The sequence below is a fragment of the Metopolophium dirhodum genome, chromosome 2 (genome assembly GCF_019925205.1).
Source record: "Metopolophium dirhodum isolate CAU chromosome 2, ASM1992520v1, whole genome shotgun sequence".
NCBI classification, from domain to species: domain Eukaryota; kingdom Metazoa; phylum Arthropoda; class Insecta; order Hemiptera; family Aphididae; genus Metopolophium; species Metopolophium dirhodum.
Window position 1 is genome coordinate 38,455,586 of NC_083561.1, and position 21,777 is coordinate 38,477,362.

The 21,777-nt window shown below is 26.8% G+C and overlaps 1 protein-coding gene and 1 pseudogene across 2 annotated transcripts in view; both read left to right on the forward strand.

The window, feature by feature from the left end:
- Positions 1-21,777, forward strand: part of LOC132937994 (uncharacterized) — a 43,087-nt gene that overhangs the window by 9,236 nt on the left and 12,074 nt on the right. For both annotated transcript variants that reach the window (XM_061004642.1, XM_061004643.1), the window contains exons 2-5: positions 19,824-19,943; positions 20,432-20,534; positions 20,613-20,740; positions 20,864-21,053. In XM_061004642.1, the coding sequence (XP_060860625.1) occupies positions 19,824-19,943; positions 20,432-20,534; positions 20,613-20,740; positions 20,864-21,053 (541 nt within the window). The remainder of the gene's footprint in view (positions 1-19,823; positions 19,944-20,431; positions 20,535-20,612; positions 20,741-20,863; positions 21,054-21,777) is intronic.
- Positions 3,961-7,254, forward strand: LOC132937950 (uncharacterized; annotated as a pseudogene).

Here is a 21,777-nt window from a genome sequence, read left to right on the forward strand (position 1 = left end):
ACTGGTTGTTTATATTTGCATTTTCTATACACAATACAATTTTGAAAATAATTTGACTTTTTTTGAACTGTTTACGGACATTGTCAGTTTTCAGTTTTTTTAAATTTTTTTTTCTATAAATATCAATAAAATTTTATTTGTTGGGTAAAAAAGCTTGAAAATTTAATAGAAGGCTCCTAGGTTATTGTTTCAAAGGCAGATGAAAAAAATTAAAAATCCTTAGTCACAGTTTTTTTTTTATACACGTTTAAAGTTCAAATCTTGAAAAAATACGGAAAAATCACGAAAATTTGCAAATTATTTTGAGTTAGAAATTCATAAAAAATTTTCTTTTTAAATCTAAGATTTTAAAATCTAATACAAGATTCCTCATAAGTTTGTCTAACTTTATCAAAAAAAAAATTTCTACAAGAAAGTCAAATTAAATTTTTATGAGCGTTTTAAATTCATATTTTTACAACATTAGATATTCACTCGATTTCTCATGTACCGATTTCCTTATTTTCTTGTAATTCAAAAACGAATAACTGTAGATACATGAAAATTTCACTGAATGTTTATATTAGCATTTCCTATACACCATACAATTTTGAAAATATTTTGACTCTTTTTGAGCTGTTTACGGACATTGTCAGTTTTCAATTTTTTTAGTTTTTTTTTCTATAAATATCAATAAAATTTTATTTGTTGGGTAAAAAAGCTTGAAAATTTAATAGAAGGCTCCTGATATATCGTTCTAATAGCAGTTGAAAAATATTAAAAATACATAGGCACAATTTTTTTTTATAAGCATTTAAAGTTCAAATTTTGACAACATTTATCAAATTTATAATTTATTAATTATTTTGTAGTTAAAAATTTATAAATTTTTAACTTTTATGGCTAAGGATTGAAAATTTAAAACAAGGCTCCACGTAAATAGGTTATATATAAATTACTTTATTCACAATAATATCATCAAATATACTTGGTAAAATCATAGGCTGACTGACCGTTTTCGCTCAGAATCGTTTTTCTTATACAATGATATTATATCATTGAATTCAAATTTAACACCATCCATTACAGTGACCCACTTGTAACCTATCGTACAGCAGAGCGACATCCACTTATCCACCTTTTTTAAATTTTATTTTAAAAATAGATCTAAGATATTTTGTAGTTTGTAATAATTGTAGTGCTTCATATAACAATAAATAATATAATATTATTAGTATCGTTATTACATTTAATATTTAAAGTTTAGTATATAATAATATAATATAATATATTATTATAGTATACCTATTGGCTATTATTAAATACTATAATAACTTATCATATTGATTATAATTTATAGTTAAAAATTATAAAAAATTATAGTTTATTATAATCATGATTAATGAAAATAGATCATTTTAATTGTTAACATTAAAATAAAATAAAATTTAAGTTCAATTTAATGTACAATTTAACCTTTAGACATTTTAACTAAACAATACCTACGCTTTTATCTACCATATTGTGATATATAATAAATGGATAATTTATATAACATGATTATACCATATAAGTACAAGGAATATATTCTTAACTTTTAAATTGAAAATGTAATATAAATGGTAATGATGTTATTGATAATAATTAATTGATAATTATTTTGTCATTATTAAAGATTAATCGTATTAAGTAGTTATCTTTATTTATTATGACTACAGACTTATAATTATTTTTAAATATTATAGCTATAGCCCATATGTTCTAAAGTCTAAACAATAAAAACTACTTAATTCCTTTGAAAATCTCTTACCTATCTAGTAATCTAGTATCTATATAATATAGTTCTAAGTGTCTTTTAATATTTGTTTTAATGGGCACTTTCAAATTTCCTGCCATACCTAGATTATTACTTAATATATTGATAGTTGTACGTGTACTACCTATAGATTATTATATCGATTTCCACAATGTTAAAAAATATATGTTGATCTATTTTATTTATTACAATTTTTATAATTGTTTATTAACTTAAATTTACATAAAATCAATCGATTTTGACTTATTATTACATTTATTAATTTTTCCGATAATGTATGGACTTATATTCTTTTAGATTAACTATCGTGTTTGTGCTCATTACTGTTTTTAATTAAAAATTAAATCAATGTTTATGATTTGAACTAGAAATTGATTAATTATATAAACGGAGGTGGTTCAAATTCAAGATTACCTAAAATAGGAGGCAATTAAAGTAAATTATACTTTTGAAATCGGGATGCGATTCGAGTATAACCTTTAAAAAAAATCATGGATGGCAATTCGAGAGTGGTGGAAATTTGTGTGCGACGGTTTAATTCTCATTAGGTACTCACTACTCAGTTTTCATAATCAACCAAAAATAACATATTCATCTACCTAAGTCTTAACAAAATTTGATGTAGGTAATCATTATTAATAGTGGACATATTTGAATAAATGTTAACCCGTTGTTTGTATAAAATAATCATCTAAAATAATTATCTAAATGTTTTATTTTTGTTATAATTTGAATCTAGTAAGTTTAGTATGGTTATTATATTAATATTATTTAATTCTAAAAATTTTAATAAACCTACTTTCATTGGTGTTTTAAGTCTTAATTTGGGTATATAATTACATATTTTATTGTACTTTTTAAATACATGGGAAAAATGTAGTACACCAACTTGTTTTGTGGGACACATTATCACCTTAAATAAATAAACAAATAAAATAAACTCATCTGACAAGCTTGGATAAAACCATTGTGTATATATTGTGCAACTTATACTCCATGATAAAACTAACAAGTAACAATGTGAGCGAGGGGTGATAATTCAAAGTACCTATAGCCAAAAAGAAAATGTTTGGATTCCATAAGACGCAACCTACAATGACATGGATTGTTTGTGGGTATAGTGGTATAAAATATTTTCCTTGTAAAATTATGTTTTAATTATAATAATTTTTATCAATAAAAATACTATTTAGGAAATAGGTTGTTCGGGAAGAAGGTCGGCAACGTTTTACAACTTGATTTAAATTAAAATTGTATTAATAGAAAAAAACTGAAATTTTTAAATGTTATATTATAAGTTATAACTCATAATCTATATAAACATATTTTGGAACAAGTTCTTTAAAGGTCGATAGTTTAGCTTTCTAATTCCTTCATGTTCAATAAGTTAATATTAAAACATGTTTAAAAATCCAAATTCACATTTAAATTTTGATCATGGTGACTATAATAATGTACTTACTTATTAAAACTTACCTATATCACTAATAAATGTTATCACTGAAATTTATTGTTTGATAATTAATAATTAAATACTGGTATTCTCATTATTGTACAATATCAATGTTATTGACATCTGATGAAAATTAACTTTAACTAAACATAAAATATTTAAAAAAAAATATATTTTTGCCATTATTACATAAAATATATTTAACATCATATGAGTTGACTTAAAATGAAAGACCCTGTGAACATTATCGTTATGGTAATACTGCAGCAGTGTCCATAAAAGTCATAACTATCAGCTTAAAGCGATACATCACCTTGTAATGAATAATAATATATTATGTATACATAAACTCTTTATTTAAAGACTAAATATTAGACGAATATTTGTGAAGCAAATTTTTTTTAGTTATATTTTAGCCTTCAATTATGTTAACATATTATACATTATTATAGGAAATGTTTAAAATGCAGTGGAAAAATGTGATTTGGTCAAGGTCACAATAGATGTGTATTCATTACTTTTATATGCTCAGATTATTGTGAAATAAACTTTATAATGTGTAATACTATACTATTATTTATATAATATATAGAACAAACATTTAATATATTATTATTAAATATGAAACGATGCATAACAGTTAAATAATATTAAGTCATTTTAACAAGAAGAAAATATTATGTTTGGGTTGTTTATCTCTTTTAATAGCAACATGAAATTGAGTTAGCTGTTTGTCGTTTTAAAATTTTTTTGTAGATGTTTTTTCTATATTATATATTATTCTATCATTTTGTTTATGAATAATTATGTTAGTCTATTAGTATAATCTCAACCTTCTATTGCTGATATAACCACAGACTATGATAATATTGATTTTTTTTAATTTTATGGTGTATAGAAAATGAAAATATAAACATTCAGTAACATTTTTATGTATCTACAGTTATTCGTTTTTGAATAACAATAAAATAACAAAACCGCTACATAAAATCGAGTGAATATCCAATATTGTAAAAATATAAATTTCAAACGCTCATAAAAATTTAATTTGATTTGCTTGTAACATTTTTTTTTTTGATAAAGATAGACAAACTTATCAGGAATCTTGTATTACATTTTCAAATCTTAGATTTAAAAAGAAAACTTTTTATAAATTCTCAACTCAAAATAGTTTGCTAATTTTCGTGATTTTTCCGTATTTTATCAAGATTTGAACTTTAAATGCTTATAAATAAAAAATGTGACTAAGGATTTTTAATATTTTTAAAATGTCATTGTAAGAATATAGTAGGAGCCTTGTATTACATTTTCAAGCTTTTTTACCAAACAAATATTATAGTTTTATTAACATTCATAGAATAAAAGACTAATACAATTGGAAACAGAAAATGTTCTAAACGGTTCAATACAAATCAAAATATTTTTAAAATTTTATCGTGTATAGAAAATTCAAATATAAACGACCGGTGAAAATTTCATGTATATACGTTCTTTTGTTTTGGAGTTACACCAAAAACCAAAATCGATTTTGTGGAAAACTGATTTTGCGTAAAAATTCCGGTTTTCCCTTAATTATTAAGTTGTTTTTCCCGACGCTTTTGAAAACTATTGGGAATTTTAAATTTTGACCTCCCAAATGCCCTAACTGGATTCACTTTCCGATCGAACAAGATACTGTTGAAGAAAATCGAAGCAGTTTTACTTCCCCAAACCGTGACGAAAGACACAAAAATAAAAATAATACAAAAAAACACACATCATTGTAAAATTAATTCTAACAAAAAATACCCTCAGGTTGCGCATAAGAGATTTTTGTACGATTTCCACAAAGAATTCTCTAATTTTATTCGTTGGAGGTGTTCAAAAAACAGCTCTATGAAGTGTCCATGTTTTTTAAAAACTGATTTAAACATAACTAAGCCAACCTTGATTTCTGTAAATAACGATCATGTGCGTCAAGGAAATTAAAATCTTATTTTTGTGACTAATATAAAAAATCTAATGGTGGAAAAAGCTAAACTAACAAACGATTTGCCCGCTCAAATTTTCTCGAAAGTGGTATCAAACATTCCCCGAAGTATACTCGCTGAATTGCAAAGAGGAGAATATCTAAAAAGAACAATTAGAAACTACAGAGCATGTAATGATTCACCTAAACCTACTCGTGGAAACCATAGATAATATAAGAATGGATAGGACGGACATGCCTATACCAGTTCCATATGGGGCCGTGTGCTTTTTTGGGGAAGAGAGAACGTAAAGAGAGAAAGACGATATGGGGCTTTTTAAGGTTATGTGCAAAACAATTTTATTAAATAATAATGATAACATGATAGTCAGTTATATTTAGATATTTGTCGGTTTGTATTTTGATTGTTGTGCCACTTGTGCCTGGAAAATTACTCTAAACTTTGTTAGAATATAGAATAATATTGTTAAATATCACTAATTAATCAATAATGTTATTAGTTATTACAGAATAAAATTATGCTATTTAATATTTATTATTATTTATCAATTATCATACCAATATTTGCCCCATATAACCTTAAAAATAGTATCACTAAAGTTTCATGTGATAAGTTCTTATGTCCTATCCATTCTTATATTATCTATGGTGGAAACGAAATAAATATCGAAGGTAAATAATATTGTACATTTTTAAAAGTAATTTTTTATTTATTTTTATTTAAATTAAGTACTTACGTTTAATGAATAAAATAATTAAAAGTTAAAATTATACTAAACGTAGCTTAACCTAGGTACTCTCAAGGTGATTATTTAACACTCATTAATAGTCATTATTTAATATTTTTCACATAATTTAATGTCAACAAAAAATACATTTTCAAAAAAATCATATATTTTACACATTACTTTTTTAATTTACTAGGAGAGTATCGGGAATATGGAAATGAAAGATTTTTTCTGTATGACAATGACCCTAATGCTGATGATAGAATTTTAATGTTCGCCACTGATACTATATGTTAACAATTGGCCAAATCTGATACTTGGTTTGTCGACAGAAATTTTGGCCTCGCCCCGGGATTTTTCAAGCAATTATACGTCATTCATGTACAAATAAATTCCGTATTTGTGATATCAGTATAGGTAGTAGAAAAAAAGTCAATCTGCATGTTGTCATTATGAACAAATATTTAGTATTACCTATATTAAAAGAATGCCAAGATCGTGACTTGTACTCAGAACCGATATTTTTACATTTAGATTTAGAATTAGCAGTCATAAATGCTGCAAAAAATATTTTCGGAACTCATATTACGATTAACGGATGTTTTTATCATTTGTGTCAATCGACACATAGAAAATTTCAGAAACTTGGTTGGTTGGGAATTTATAAAGAATATAATAATTTTTGAAAATATTGCGGCATGGATTAGTTTTTTACCACAGGATAAAGTACTGGATGGAATGGCATGTCTAAAAGAAATAATGCCTCCAGATGCAGAAGACCTTTTAACTTATTTCAATTCATATTATGTAAATAGTACCTTTAGGTATGTAGGTTCAGCTTCTACCTCGCATTTTCGAAAAATGCCACCTATATTTTCATTTTCCTCGTTGAATGTACATATTGCCACTTTAGTAGGGAGGGGGGGCATTTAACAAATAATATGACTGAAGGATGGAATAACCGATTTTCAAAACTCTGTGGACATAAGTATCCAACTAATTCGAAATTAATAAGAAAAATAAAAATGGAAATTTCCGCAGATGAAGCGAAATTTGCTTTAGATGCTGTATAGGAGATCCAAGAACTATTAAAAAACTAGGGCAAACTCGGACTTACATAATTTGCTTACATAATTTATACATGTCATATTCACACAAAATAATAGCAGTAAGTAAATTACGCAGAGAACCTCGAGCTCTATCGATATCTGGTATTGGTAGCGACTTAGAAAATTTTTCGTTGTCAATCTCAACATTTTTGACGCTTGTTTTTCGAGACAGAAAACCAATTTTGGCCATTGGCCTTTGATTTTTTCAATCCTTTTACCTTTAAAAAAGAAAACGATTACTATTTGCTGCATATTTACTGCATTAACGACATTAACGTGATCCGAATGGTTTCTGTTATTAAATAGTGCTTCAATATCTTCTTCTAACAACTCTAACACACACTAACAGCATACTATTGAAACTAGTGAACGACAATAAATTTGCTTTGTCGTCCGTGTGGAAGACGGAGACAACAAATGTGTGGGTAGAGTCCTCTTAAAACATGCAGGTACTCATTTCAAAAATAAATATTGGTATCGCCATAGGATACTCCCTAAATATTATGAGCAATCTAAGTATTCGATCATATCTTCTTTAACTACATTTAAAAATTCAAAAATTAGAATTGAAATATAATACCTAATATGTAAATTTAAATATAAAAATGGGGGTGAGCATGCTTAAAAAATCACCCTCTATAATATTATCAAATACTGTTACTCAATTTATATTATATTATTAATTATTATTATTTATGTCGACTGCCCATTGGTTAGCTGGTTTGGGTAATTTTTGTAGCAAGGCGTTTATAAAGCAAAGCTCGTGTTGCAATTTTTAAATTTCTAATTGTTTTCGAGTAATATTCGTATGCATAGGGTTTAATCAAACAGTCAACCGAAAAACGGTTTGATTTGGCGCATAGCACTATAGCAGTTACCAATAACGATAAAGTTAGATTTTATAATCGCCGCGTATCGGTACAACGGCAACGGTTTGTTAAACACCGCAGCTGTGCCGTTATCACAGGGTAATTTTGCACAATAACAATATGCAGGCGTAATTATAAACGTCGTAGAAATTGAAATGTAACACTTTCTCTTCCGCGGTGGCTGACCGTGGCGAGTGTGACAATGCCGTCGTCCATATTTGCACACATAGTGTATACAATATAATAACTAATAAGACAACAATATGCATAGTATGATGTACGTACTGCAGACTGCAGTGGTATACATTATATTATTATGTATGATATTATTATTATATAAAATAAATGACATAATATTATCGTATTAAAGTGACGCGTCTCTCGGACCAGAATACCGGATCGAGTCTATTATGGTATAATAATAACAGTATTATAAATTATAACGATACGATTTCCGCAACCTGCGCGGGTACGTTTAAATTTAGACTACGTTATGATATTGGCGCCACACCAAAACGCTCAGCGGAACTGCTAAACATTCGTAATATTAATCCAGATCCTGCCGTCATCTTATGATATTGTAAAATGATTTAATGTAATGAAACGTTTTAAACAATTGCTATCTATTTCGTACCTCGCAGGGGCGCCATTTCAGTTTTTATTAAGGGTGTGCAAACAATTAAAGAGGCCAATTTTTTCCCACCACCAGGCCAATTGTTAAAAAAACGTTTATCTTGTTTTCACTATAAAACTTCTATTTTCTATTATCATAAACATACTTAGCTTTCATACATAACATTTAAATTAATAAATTAAATATACAATATTCATATTTTAGGTAGGTAACTCATCATTCGGCTTTTATTATTTTTAAATTTTTGAACGCATAAATTTGTTTAATAGTTGTGTACAACTACAGTGTACTCTCGGTAACTCGAAATTCTCGACATCTCGAACAAATAAAATTCCCCTTCAAATAACAATAACACATTAAGATTTTGAAAACTCGAAATTTTTAGTAAATTGAATTTTTTTTCTCACATGAGCTTCGATTTACCGAGAGTACACTGTATTTGAAATTAGGATATATCAAACAAAAGGGAAAATACACAGTTAAAGATTGGCAAACTGAAGGCCATATGACCATACTATATAGTATCAATGACGCCTAGGCCAATTGCAGATAAAAAATTTCAGGGTGTGCGGGTGTATTTTTGTTTTTTTCGTTTTAATGATAGTTTTCACCTAACCGCAAAAACGTGCGTAATGGACCATTTGGATACAGTATTAAAATACTGCAGCCATATAGAATTTAGCGAAATGGAATCGTCGATACATATCTGCAATCGCCTCTCAAAATGTCGTCTAAGACAAATAGGTAAACACTGTAGGTATACAATAAGTTTGTTCATATGGTTTTCAACATTTATTTTTTTTTTACACATTTCAAACCATTCAGGCGTATAACCTCCGTGTGCAAGTAAATAGTTTATTATAATATATTATATATTATATTGACTGTCAGGATGATCAAATTATTTATTAGATAAATATTGTCAACGTATAACATTTTTTTTCAGATTAGTATTTACGACGTAGATAAACCTATATACGAGGCGTACCTATGTCGTATTTAGGATTTTCGAGATGGTGGAATAGGGAAAATTAATTTTTTGGTGGCCCAATTTACTTAATAATAACAATATTAAACGTAATAACTAATAAGGTTTGTAAAAAAAGGTGTGTAAGTGGATGTTGTTCTGCTGTACAGTAAGTTATAAGTGTGTCACTGTATTATGGATGTAAATTTGAATTCAATGATATAATATTATTGTATACGAAAAACTATTCTGAGCCTTGACGGTTTGTCAGTGTGGATATTTTATATTATATTTATATTATTATTACTTATTATAAATACGATAGCCGGTAAGTTGAATTAAATACAATTACAACAAAATAACTAAAATCGTTATTCTTGGCTCTTTAATATGTTATCTCCTCAAAATTTGAACATAAAATAACTATAAAGAATAATGTGTTTTTATATATTTGAGATTTGTTGGTTACAGAATAACCTACTAAAGTCAAACCTTGTTGTAAGTTTTCAATCCTTAACTATAAAAGTTGAACATTTTATAAATTTCTAACTACAAAATCATTTTTAAATTTAAAATTTAATTAATGTTGTCCAAAATCGAACTTTAAATGCTTATAAAAAAAAATTGTGCCTATGTGTTTTTAATATTTTTTAACTGCTATAGTAACAATATATTAGGAGCCTTCTATTAAATTTTGACGCTTTTTTACCCAACAAATAAAATTTTATTGATATTTATAGAAAAAAAAACTAAAAACATCGCTTCGCTCAGAATTTAAAATTGAAAACAGCTAATTAACCGTAAACAGCTCAAAAAGAGTCAAAATATTTTGAAAATTGTATCAAGTATAGGAATTGATAAAATAAACACATGATGTAAATCTCAAGTGTAACAAGGTACTGAAGTTGAAAATAGAACCATTATTTCGACTACTTATCGTGTACACAGACACAATAAATTTAAAAAAATTTTAAAAAAAACACACATCATTGTAAAATTAATACATTTATCGCTTCGCTCAAAATCTAAAATCTAAAATCTAATCTTATAAGTTCTATGAAAGTTCTTCAATAACCTCATCAGTCATCATAGGTACTTATTTGATATTTCTACTTCTGTTAGGTCAACCAGTTTAGTATTAATAAATACTATTAACTAAAGTTAACAAATTAATAAAATAACGTTTTATTTTATGTATGTTGTTCTAAGTAATTTGTAATCAGGTACAATTATAATTACATGAAAAAAATGTAAATGGGAGATCCATTCAAAATATTCCTCTCCCTGTAAATACGCTCATTCGTTCATATATGATGTACATACTTGATTTTAATTTATTGTTTATTAACTAAACGGAAAAGCTTTAAGAATATGACAAACTTTTATAAAATACATTTTAGTATCAATACGTTTATTCTAAATAATTTCTTCATTAAGTTTCATTATGTTATATTATTATCTTTGCTAGTATCTAACCAACTAGTATTATAACTGTCAGCTGATATACAAATGATTTCTATTTACTTACCTTGTTCGAAATCGAACCATCTATATAATAACTGGGTATCAATACTTATTTATAATACCTACTGACAAGAGGCATGCTATTTGCATAGCATTTATGTTATTATATATTTGTGTTTTACTATATCTAATGCTTAATATACTGAATATATTATGAACATTGTACTCACAGTCCATACACACTACACAGTTACGTAATATATTTCGACCAAACGTTCAAATATTATAATTTAAATAAAAAGATTATTATATGGATGATTTAGTCTTATGAAACCTATAATAAATGCAGCATAAAACATGTATTTATAAAAATAAATAAAAATAAAATATGGCGCTATAGTAGGTGTATCTTGGTTTAAGTGTACATCAGTTCACGGGTAGATCAGCGTCGGTGCATTTATTTGGTTTAGTGAACCAATTCTACCGAGATAATCAACTGCCTGTCGCAGATTGGATATATGCATATACCATTAATTGGTATATTTTTGAATGTGGTTCGAAACTTAAAACTACTCTCTAATCATTACTGATATTTCTAACAATCTCGCTGAAATTTTTATTAAAACAGTTGTTTTTGAGTATTTAAGATATTAAGATACAAATATACATTAATTTATATATATGTAAATTGTATTAGTCTTTTCTTTCTGTAACCAATAGTGACCCTATGCACTAACAAAAAATATTCGATTTTCGTGAAAACACGAACAAAATTCCTGCGTGAGCTACCCTATAACAATCTATATATATGTTGAACAAATTAGCTATTTACGCTCCTCGAGTTCCGATGAATATGTGTGCAAAATTTGGTGCCAAACGATTCGGCAGTTTCCGGAGATTATCGGATTCTATCCAACGCACAGTATTATTCTATATGAATATATATATATATTATATATTATAGCATTATACCTACCTACCTACTTATTTATTTACATTGACATTCGTGGGGAAAGTGCCGTAGAATTTGGCCTTCGCCAGTATATATATGTATAATATAATATTATTATTAGATATTATTACATACAGTGTCCGGTTGTATTTGTTTTCACCATATGTGATATGTCGGAACTAACTATAGCCCATAAAATATATATAATATATATATATATATATATATATGTTTATATATACCTACTTAATAATATAATATTGTAGGTACGCACTCCAGTGACCGTGTCGAATATAATATGAACGTAAATCGTAATATATAATAGGTATCAGAATAATTCAGAAGCGATTGTTTCACCGACCACGTCTGACGATCCGTAATCATTGTTTTCCTTATGCAGACTGCAGTGTAGTAGTTGTGAACAGTTTTATATTGTTTGCTATTAACACACATGCACGCACCCAGAGGATGCGTGTGTCTTCGTTTAAATATATAGGACGTGAATCACACATTTATACGTCGTGTAGTTTATTATAATATTATTATAAGTGATTTACCCGTCGACCGCCCGTCGCGATGAGTTGACGATCATTCTTTGGTTTATATAATATTATAATTGTTGAATAATTTTCTCACGCACGCTCTAGTGCACATTTTTTTTTAACATCACCCTACTAACTGTTTGCGAGGCCATAAAATGTCTATTATTATTTCTCGAAATATCTTTGTTGTTGTTAAAAACAACCTATTGACTCATAATTTGAACTGATTAATAGGGAATCATCTAAAATGAACAAAAACATAATTCGTCGAATTATGAAGTAGAAGTATGAACTCATTATTGTTGTTACTGTCGTTATTTATGAACCGCCTATAGTGCAGTATATTTAAATGTTATTGTACATTATTCAAATGTTATAACATTAGTATTATCTATACCAACTACTTATTTCTTTGTCTTTTGATCAAAATAAATATTATTAATTATTCATTTATTTGGTTTTCTCGGACAAACAAATTCATAACTTCTGAACAACCAAAATCAAAATGTTATTTTTTTTTGTTATAACTTATTTTTGTTGTATACATTATAGCTTTACATTTACAAATTGTTATCATAATTTATTGTATAATATAATATATTTAGCTATAATAATATGACGGTTAAATGTGGTTTAAATATTTAACATTTTTAAATACGTGTTAAACCTTTTTTTATAGTTGGTAATATGATTAGCTTGTATATTATTTTGTTGACAAATGTATAGTATTTTCTACCACAACGATAACGCTTTCATTATCTGAATTTTATTAACTGAACCTACCTATAGTAAATAGTAATAACAATAATAATTGCCTGTATTGATAGTGATAAACAGCATAATAATAAAATAATGTTTGGAATAAGATTCCAAGTGTATACATATTACATAATATTATTTCAATGATATAAAATAAGATAAAACTAAATAAAATGAATGTATGAAATAACAAGAATACTAGATAATTAGCATAAAATTGTCGAATTTTTCAAGGCTTGGGTTATGGCGATGAAAATGTTCAGAAATACTTACCTACGTTAGTTTTGTTTACTAAGTGATTTCCACTGGGTAATTTTTGAGGAACACGTAGGAATTGCGAACAGTTCAATGTATGATGTCAAAAACAAGAAACTAGACTAGTCTTAAGTTAGATACCTACTGAAAAGTGTTCGAATTAGAAACTAGAGTTTTTATACAAAACTTAAAACTTCCATAGATATTACCGAAATGTTTCAGTGTAGGTAAGTAATTAGTGACACATTAATAGTTTCTAACTTAAATTTTGTTGGAACTTGATTATATTTTATATAACTTATAGACATATTATTCAGCAAAACAATTGGAAGAAATTTGATGTTACGCCGTACTAGACTTATATTTGAGTATAATTCTGACAATATTTCAAGTTCCAATAAATATAATAATTAATAAAAATATAATCTCTTTCAGTTTTTCATTTTAATTTATTATAATATAATATTATATGCAATATGACGATATTATATATTATATAATTAGTAATTACCTATACTAATATTTTGTTTTATTAAAAACTAAATATAATAATATTTATATTTAGGTACACCGTACACCTATTTGTTAGCTAGGTATTATAAATGTTTTATTGAACTATTGAATCATTAAAAAAGTAAAAAATATATATTTTTAAGTCTAAAGCTTAATCAACTAACTGAATAGCAATAGTGACTTTCAATAGTATAAACCAAAATGTACCTACAGGATTTTATTATTTGCTATACAATATAAAATAAGACGTGTTTTGTAATCCAATTTTGTCTCGGCTCATATGTTAAAACCTGAATGAGTGTACGAGGTCAATCAGAGCAAACTGTCTCAAATAAAAGCGTATTGTAGAGTAATTTCCGAGTTGGAGGGGAAGTAACACTAAGTTGTCGTTATGAATTATAATTTAAATCTAACGAATATCCCGTTTTTCATGACAACCTATTATATTATTATAAGTATAATATATAACATAGACCATAGTACGTATACGTATAAATGAATGTTATTTGTGTGTATATAATACTGGGTATTATATTATTATGTATTATGTACATCCCGACGAAGGCCGTATTGAAGGTAAAATTCAAATAAATTATAAATAATATTAGAATTTAAAAGTACCCAATAACGGCATTTACGCCAGTTAGTGCGTGTTTATGTATAATGATTTTATGCTATTTACATTTTTATAAACAAAATAATTGTTTTCATATTTACTCTAGGTATATACTTAGTATTTATAGCTAAAACGTTTTTTAAGATTGTTAATTTTGTCTTAAAAAGTTTAAGGTACCTACTTAGTTTCCGTCTAGGTAAAAAAATGATTTAAAAACATATAATTTTGCTTTCCTATAAAATTAAAAAACTTTTAAATAGATCTTTTATTGACAGTTAATGTTTCAAATATTGTATAGGTACATTTATTATATTAAATTGAATGAATTGGTAAATAATTAAAAGTAGTGTTGGTATATCGAATACTTACATAATATGTATGTGTTTTTAAACATACATATTACATATAGTTTACAATTTACATATTTAGTATTTAGGTCCTGAAAATAATAATGATGATAATATAATATAAATTTAACATAATATATCTTTTCGAAAATCAATTATTGAAATATTATAATAAAATTTGGATTCGTATTTTTATCATTAATTTTACAGCGTATTGATATGAAGTCATACTGGCTATTTTCAGTTCTTGTTTGTTGTGCCAATTATTATTTTTAAAAGTGAAAGATTCTTGAAATCCTCCAAAGATTCGGTTTACCTTAAACGGAGTTACAAAGGTCGGAACTTTCAAAAAGTTTATTTTAAAATTTATTAATTTTTCGAAATGATTTTGTTTAATATTTAGGTGCATATTATCATAATTTATTTATGTTTTTTTATATTTATTGGTCCATAGTTAATATTATATAGTGTTTTGCTGCCAACGCAGGATGAGAGAAAACTTCATAGTTCCTACGTGTTTGGAGAGTCCAGTTTGGTGTCATAATACTTTTTTTCCTGTTATGCCTATAAGCACAAAAGTGATTACTTACATGTGAAACACCGTTGTGTTAAATGCGTGGGAATATTATGTCTATAATCATATATTCGATTATTTTATGAAATATTTGAATTTACTTTCGCCGACAACATTATTATATTCAATGACTAGTTTTAATGTAATATTTATTGTTATGATGCAACTTTTATCGAGACCATTTTGAGAGTCCGGTGCAGTAAAGTCCGTAATGATTAAATATATATATCATTGAAAACTAATAATAAATAATGAACAATACTGTATAATTAATGTTCAGTGCGTTCCCATTTCCCATGTATTTTTTTTTTTTGTTACTTTGTAGAAGTATTTAGTTTACTAAATGTCTAAATCAATGGTAAAAGGTAATCAAATTTGGATTAAATTTGTTGCACTACCTATCTAGATTTCTTTATATATTTAAATAGAATTATAATTTTATCAATAATTTATCAGTAATTAATCAATAAATCCCATAACAACTTGACTTTTATTTTCAAAAATAAATATTTATATAATAAATAATATTTTGATTCTTGCTGTCAATAACAATAATTGTGTCGATGAATAATATTTCGTTTTTTCTTCTTTATTCTTCAAGAAGATAATGGGCCCCACTGAATATGTTCGTGTGGGGACCCATATGCTTTTACAATGCTGAACACATAATAAACAAAATTAATTCTTATAATATTTGAATGTGAGTATGTTTGTATATTTTAAAGTTTAAAGCATAGGTATTTGGCTTATTTTCAATGCGTAATTCATAAGTGCAATCGTAATTTATTTGTGACAAATTGAATTCTCGCCCATATAATGATTTATGTACTTATCGTTTTAATTTTGTATTAACGTTACTATCACGATATCACATAAATATTAATAAAGTTTATTCATCTGAAATGTGAAATTAAGTGCTTTGTGCTAAAAGAATACTAATACTTTTCAAAACGCACGTGTCACCGTCAAAAGTATCCATAATTTTCTACAACATAATACCCATACGGCTTTACGTAAATGCATTTTCTAATTAATATTTAATTCACGCGTCTAGAAAAAAGAAATTCACATTTGTATTATTTCCCCTATTTGATTATTACTTAAATCAATAGCTCATCATAATTGTATAATATAATATATAGTTATAGCCTTACAAAAATATTTATTTATATCAAACAAGTATTCATTTTTAATAAGTTTTATTTTATAACAAGTACAATCGATCATATTATTTTCGTTTAGTATTTCGCAAAGTGAGGTGTATATTATATCATTATCAATATACAAGATAATTTATCTTATATAAATATTGGTTAAATTTGTTTTTCTCAAATTCTAATTCCTAATGATAAACCCCGTCATCGTTTCAGAATAATAAATATTATAGATTCTTTATTATTTTACAAGTTTTTTACAGGTACCTATTTACCTATTCAAACCTAAAACTATGGTAGGTAACTGATGAATGTATATATTGAGTGTAGTTATAAAATCATTATTTATTTACGCATTTATTCACATAAATCATTATTCATTATTTTCGATTAAAATTGTATTGTTAAGTGACAAGGGCATTTTTTTAAACGCCAAATAGATAAATTAAAACGTACATTTTTTTGTTTGCACTCGCACAATACAAATTACATGGGCACTGGCGGTATGCATTGAAAATAGAATAAATTATTATCCTCATTTTGAATGTACATAACTTATGTATTAAGTTTTAAAGTAAAACAATATGTTGTTAATTATAAAGTTATACATTTTTTTTAAATATTCACTATAATTTTGGCTCTTATATCTAACATCGAACAAATTCGGTTACGTTTTATTTATTCATTGTAGTATTTTATACGAAACAATACTTGCCATCTGGTATTTATGTATATATTAAAAAATAGTATATGAGTTGTACGGAGTAATACTACGGCGTAATACTACAGCGGCGATCGAATACAACGCTCCATAGCATATATATAGTGTTTTATAAGTTTTAACACTATCTATATCTCTCTCTCTTACTAAAATCTGCCCACTTTTTAGGTAGGTACCTAATGTATTATTATTCATTATTAAGTAATATTCTTATGTGTGTATAGTCAAATAGAATTATACTGATAATAATAGTTATGATAATGATGATATAACATTACCTCCTCTCTATGCTTGGACGTATTATTGCCGGAGGCGACTGCCTTTCAGGCCATCTCTTCTATTGCAGAAAAACGAGTTTAACTCTAACTCCAGCTGATGTCGAACAGAAGTCACTATATTCAGTAGTAACCATCTCGTGTACCTTCTCGTGAGCCTAATACGTATGAGTGCTGTATATAGTGTATACGACATAATATTATGTTTATCGTACTCAATTCGGCAGATCTTGTGTATGATTTATTATAATATTATAACATATGTGTTGGGACTTGGGATCCCAACCGATGAAAGACGAAAAAATTAAAATTACGTAATTTACCGGTCCCATGTTAAATATATACTAAAAATCAAAATTTTCTATAACTTATCGGTTAGTTGCGATTTTCACCAAAAAAATTTGGCAAACGTTGAATATTTTAGTACATCACGATTTGTTTATTTCCACATTCGCCATTAAGTTATTATATTGCTTTCACTAGATGTCTTTCATGAAAACATATTTAGATACCTACCTGTATAATTATTAAGTAGGCTTTAGTGCTTTACTGTCTTTCGTTTTTATCTTTTACGCATCAAAAAACTTGCGTGTTATGTTTTTATCATAGGTATTTAAATGTTTTCACGTAAAACATTTAGTACAAACACAAGTAATCTGTCGAAATAATAAATGTGCTTGTCGTCCTTCAGGTAAATTTTTCAAATCGAAATGTCATAGGTCTTTAACACATGAAAATAAATAGTTAATACAAATTGATACGTCAATAACCGTTTGTACAATTTTTTATCGTATATTCCCGATAATTAACGTAAAATTATTTTTATGCAAATTACATAAATTTATATTATTTTGTAATTTTTGTCATTTGTTGGATGGTAGCACTAATCCATTTTCTAAGTTTTTTATTTTTTTTTCATCTTTGTATGGCGATAGACATTTAATGGATTTATAATGGAAATTAATAATCATATTCAAGGATCTACGATTTCTAGATATATTATTTTAAATTATTTGTTTCTTAATAAAGCTGTCCACATTGTTTAGTTATTTTATTAGTATATAGGTATTATTATTAGTTAATCTCATAAATACGTATCTACCAAGTACCTATACTTATACATATACATAGGGTTTTAAAATTTCATGAAAAATTCATGAAATATTTCATTTTGATGAAAAATAAAAATTAAATGTTTATTATACCTAAAAGTTTATAGTTGTCAACTTCTAAGTGAATATTTTTAAAAGTTGGTTTATTGTATGAAACAAAGAAAATATGTAACATATTTACATATAATTTATAAGTTGTTTATAATAGTTATAACAAACTATATGATCTAAGTATTAAATAATGAGCCCAGACCACCTTCACATCACTCAGCCACATATACACACATATTATACGACTTGTGTACACTTTATAATTACTGAAAATACACTATTATTTCATTCATTGTTGGAATTGACTTCAACTGTATTTCAAACCATTATCTTTTGGATCGCTGATATACAACAATATTTAAAAACTCTTGTAAAAAAAAATGCCAAGAATATTTTTCAGCACTATAAAATATAGAATATATAAATATGAAATAATAAATCAACAAAAATAATATGTTTTTCTTTAATTCTAAGTGTATAATCAATTTATTGTTTCTAATCATCTATAACCGAACACGTTTAAAAAAAGAAAAAATATTTTCTATAATTTCATCGAAATATTTCAAGAACAGTGAAATTTTCAATTTTAAAATATTTCAAACTTAGAACCTTACATATACATAAATAAATGTGACAGTTACATTGACTAGCCATTGACATATTATTGTGCATAATATTTCATTATTCTAATAGTATGATACATATATATTATATTGTATTTTATTAAATCAAGGAAGTAGGAAATGGTTGCTGAATCAAATGACACGCCTATTTAACACGTAATGTGACATTTAACTGTTTTTTGAGCTACTGATTATAACTTAACTGTAATTTGAATTTATATGTAAATTAATGTTGGTACAAACATATACAACGAAAGTGGGATTAAATAACTGTTTTGTTAATATAAAAAGTAATAACATTGGAGTATAAATGTATAATATTTAAATTATTTATATTTTAGAATCAAATACTCGACCGCGTGAAATGTGATCATGTAACTGTTACAAAACCAGAAGAAGATCGACGGAGAAGGACCATAATTGTCGAGAAAAAAAATGGAAGTTATGGCTTTATGCTCCAAGTAAATATTATTGAGTACCTACTTACATTTTTTTAGTACTAATTTCTAACTGTCAATCATAAATCAATACTATTTTTAAAATGAAGTTTATTAAAAAAAATATTTTTTTATAAAATCAACGAAATAGTTTTTTTTTTTCAATAACTATCTATTCTATTTATCTATAATTATTTACACGATTAATTCTATATTTTATAAAATATGTTATAATGTCATTGTAACGTGTGCAGTATAACTGTAGCGAAAAAAAACCTTTAGTTAATGTTTAATATATTTCTTTAGTTATCGTTAAATTATAGGAATTTTATTGATAATGAATAAATAACTGATAAATATGGAGTATTTACATGTTTTTCTATTAAACTGACAACAAAGTGTATATTTTTTTATTTATGACTAGTACGTCTTTTTTAAATTATAACAATATGTATAGGTACCTAGATAATATATTATTTATTATGTATTTAATGGTTTTTTTTTTTTTTAAGAGTTATGGCATTCACTATAAAAAAGAGCAGGAGATTGAAATGATAACATATGTGGATCACGTAGACTATGATGGACCGGCATATAGAGCCGGGATGAGAGAAGGTAAAATTAATTGATTTTTCATGTAGATACCTATTCGTGAATAAAACACAATAACTGACATTTTTCGGCTTGTTGTAGGCGACGTAATACTGTCAATAAATGGCGTCGACATGGAAAAGGCTGACCATAAAGCTTTGGTAAGCTTTATAAAAAGCTGTGATTCACGAATGAGAATGGTGGTACTATTTGAAGACTGCGTGCGAAAGGTTAGAATCGAAATAATTGAATATAATAATAATATAATCTCGTTGCGCCCATACACAATATATAAGTACATATATTACCGATAATGTATACAAAATAAATTTAAAAATATGTATTTTCTATAGGTTGACTTACACATGAGATATATACAACTTCAGCGTACGCTTCAGGCCAAAGTCGAAGAGCTGGAAAAGGTCGAAATCAAAGAGAGAGAGCTCATGGAAGGAAAATGGAAAACGCACAGTTTGCCGGCAAGAAAAAAGTCTAGTCATTCTTCTAAGGACACTGCCAACCAAAATATATTGACTGAAAACGGTAATCACACAATAATATACGTTAAAATAACTTTAAATATACGTACCTTACCTTTACTTACCATATTATTTTTTTTTCACCATATAAACTATTGCAATAACTAATATTACTCATAGCCATTTGTTTTTTTATTTTATTCCCTTCAATCAGTTTTTGGTTCTTAATTTCGGGTAGAGAATAATATTATAGTGGGACGGAGTGGCCGAGCGGACTAAGGCGTCGGTTGCGACGCACACCGGCGCTGGTTCGATACCTCGGTCGCGGGCGGCATTTTTCTTCAGGCAAGTCACGGTGTCCGGTGAACAAGTGCCACCTTCCCCCACCCGGGCATGGCAGATACCTACGGGTGCCCAAATCAAAAATTCTGCCAAAAACAAACACACACGTGTAAACAAATCTACAGTACCCTCCCCTACAGTACCACAGGCTAATGACCTAGTAGTCGAAGCCTTAACCCTAGAAAAAAAAAATATATTATAATCATATGAATAATAATTATAACGTGAGGTTCTGAAGTTCTACCGAATCGATTTGCATGATTTTTATTTAACCCAAGTCCCAAGCGTAAATATGAGGCATTTACTGAGAAAACTACAAAAAGTTAGTTAATTAAGTATAGTCATCAGCGTTCTTACATTTTGTGTAGTAAAAACTACGTGCGTTTCCGCATGCAGTGTGTACCGCACACAGCACACGTCATGTTTATGAGTTATTACTTATTAAT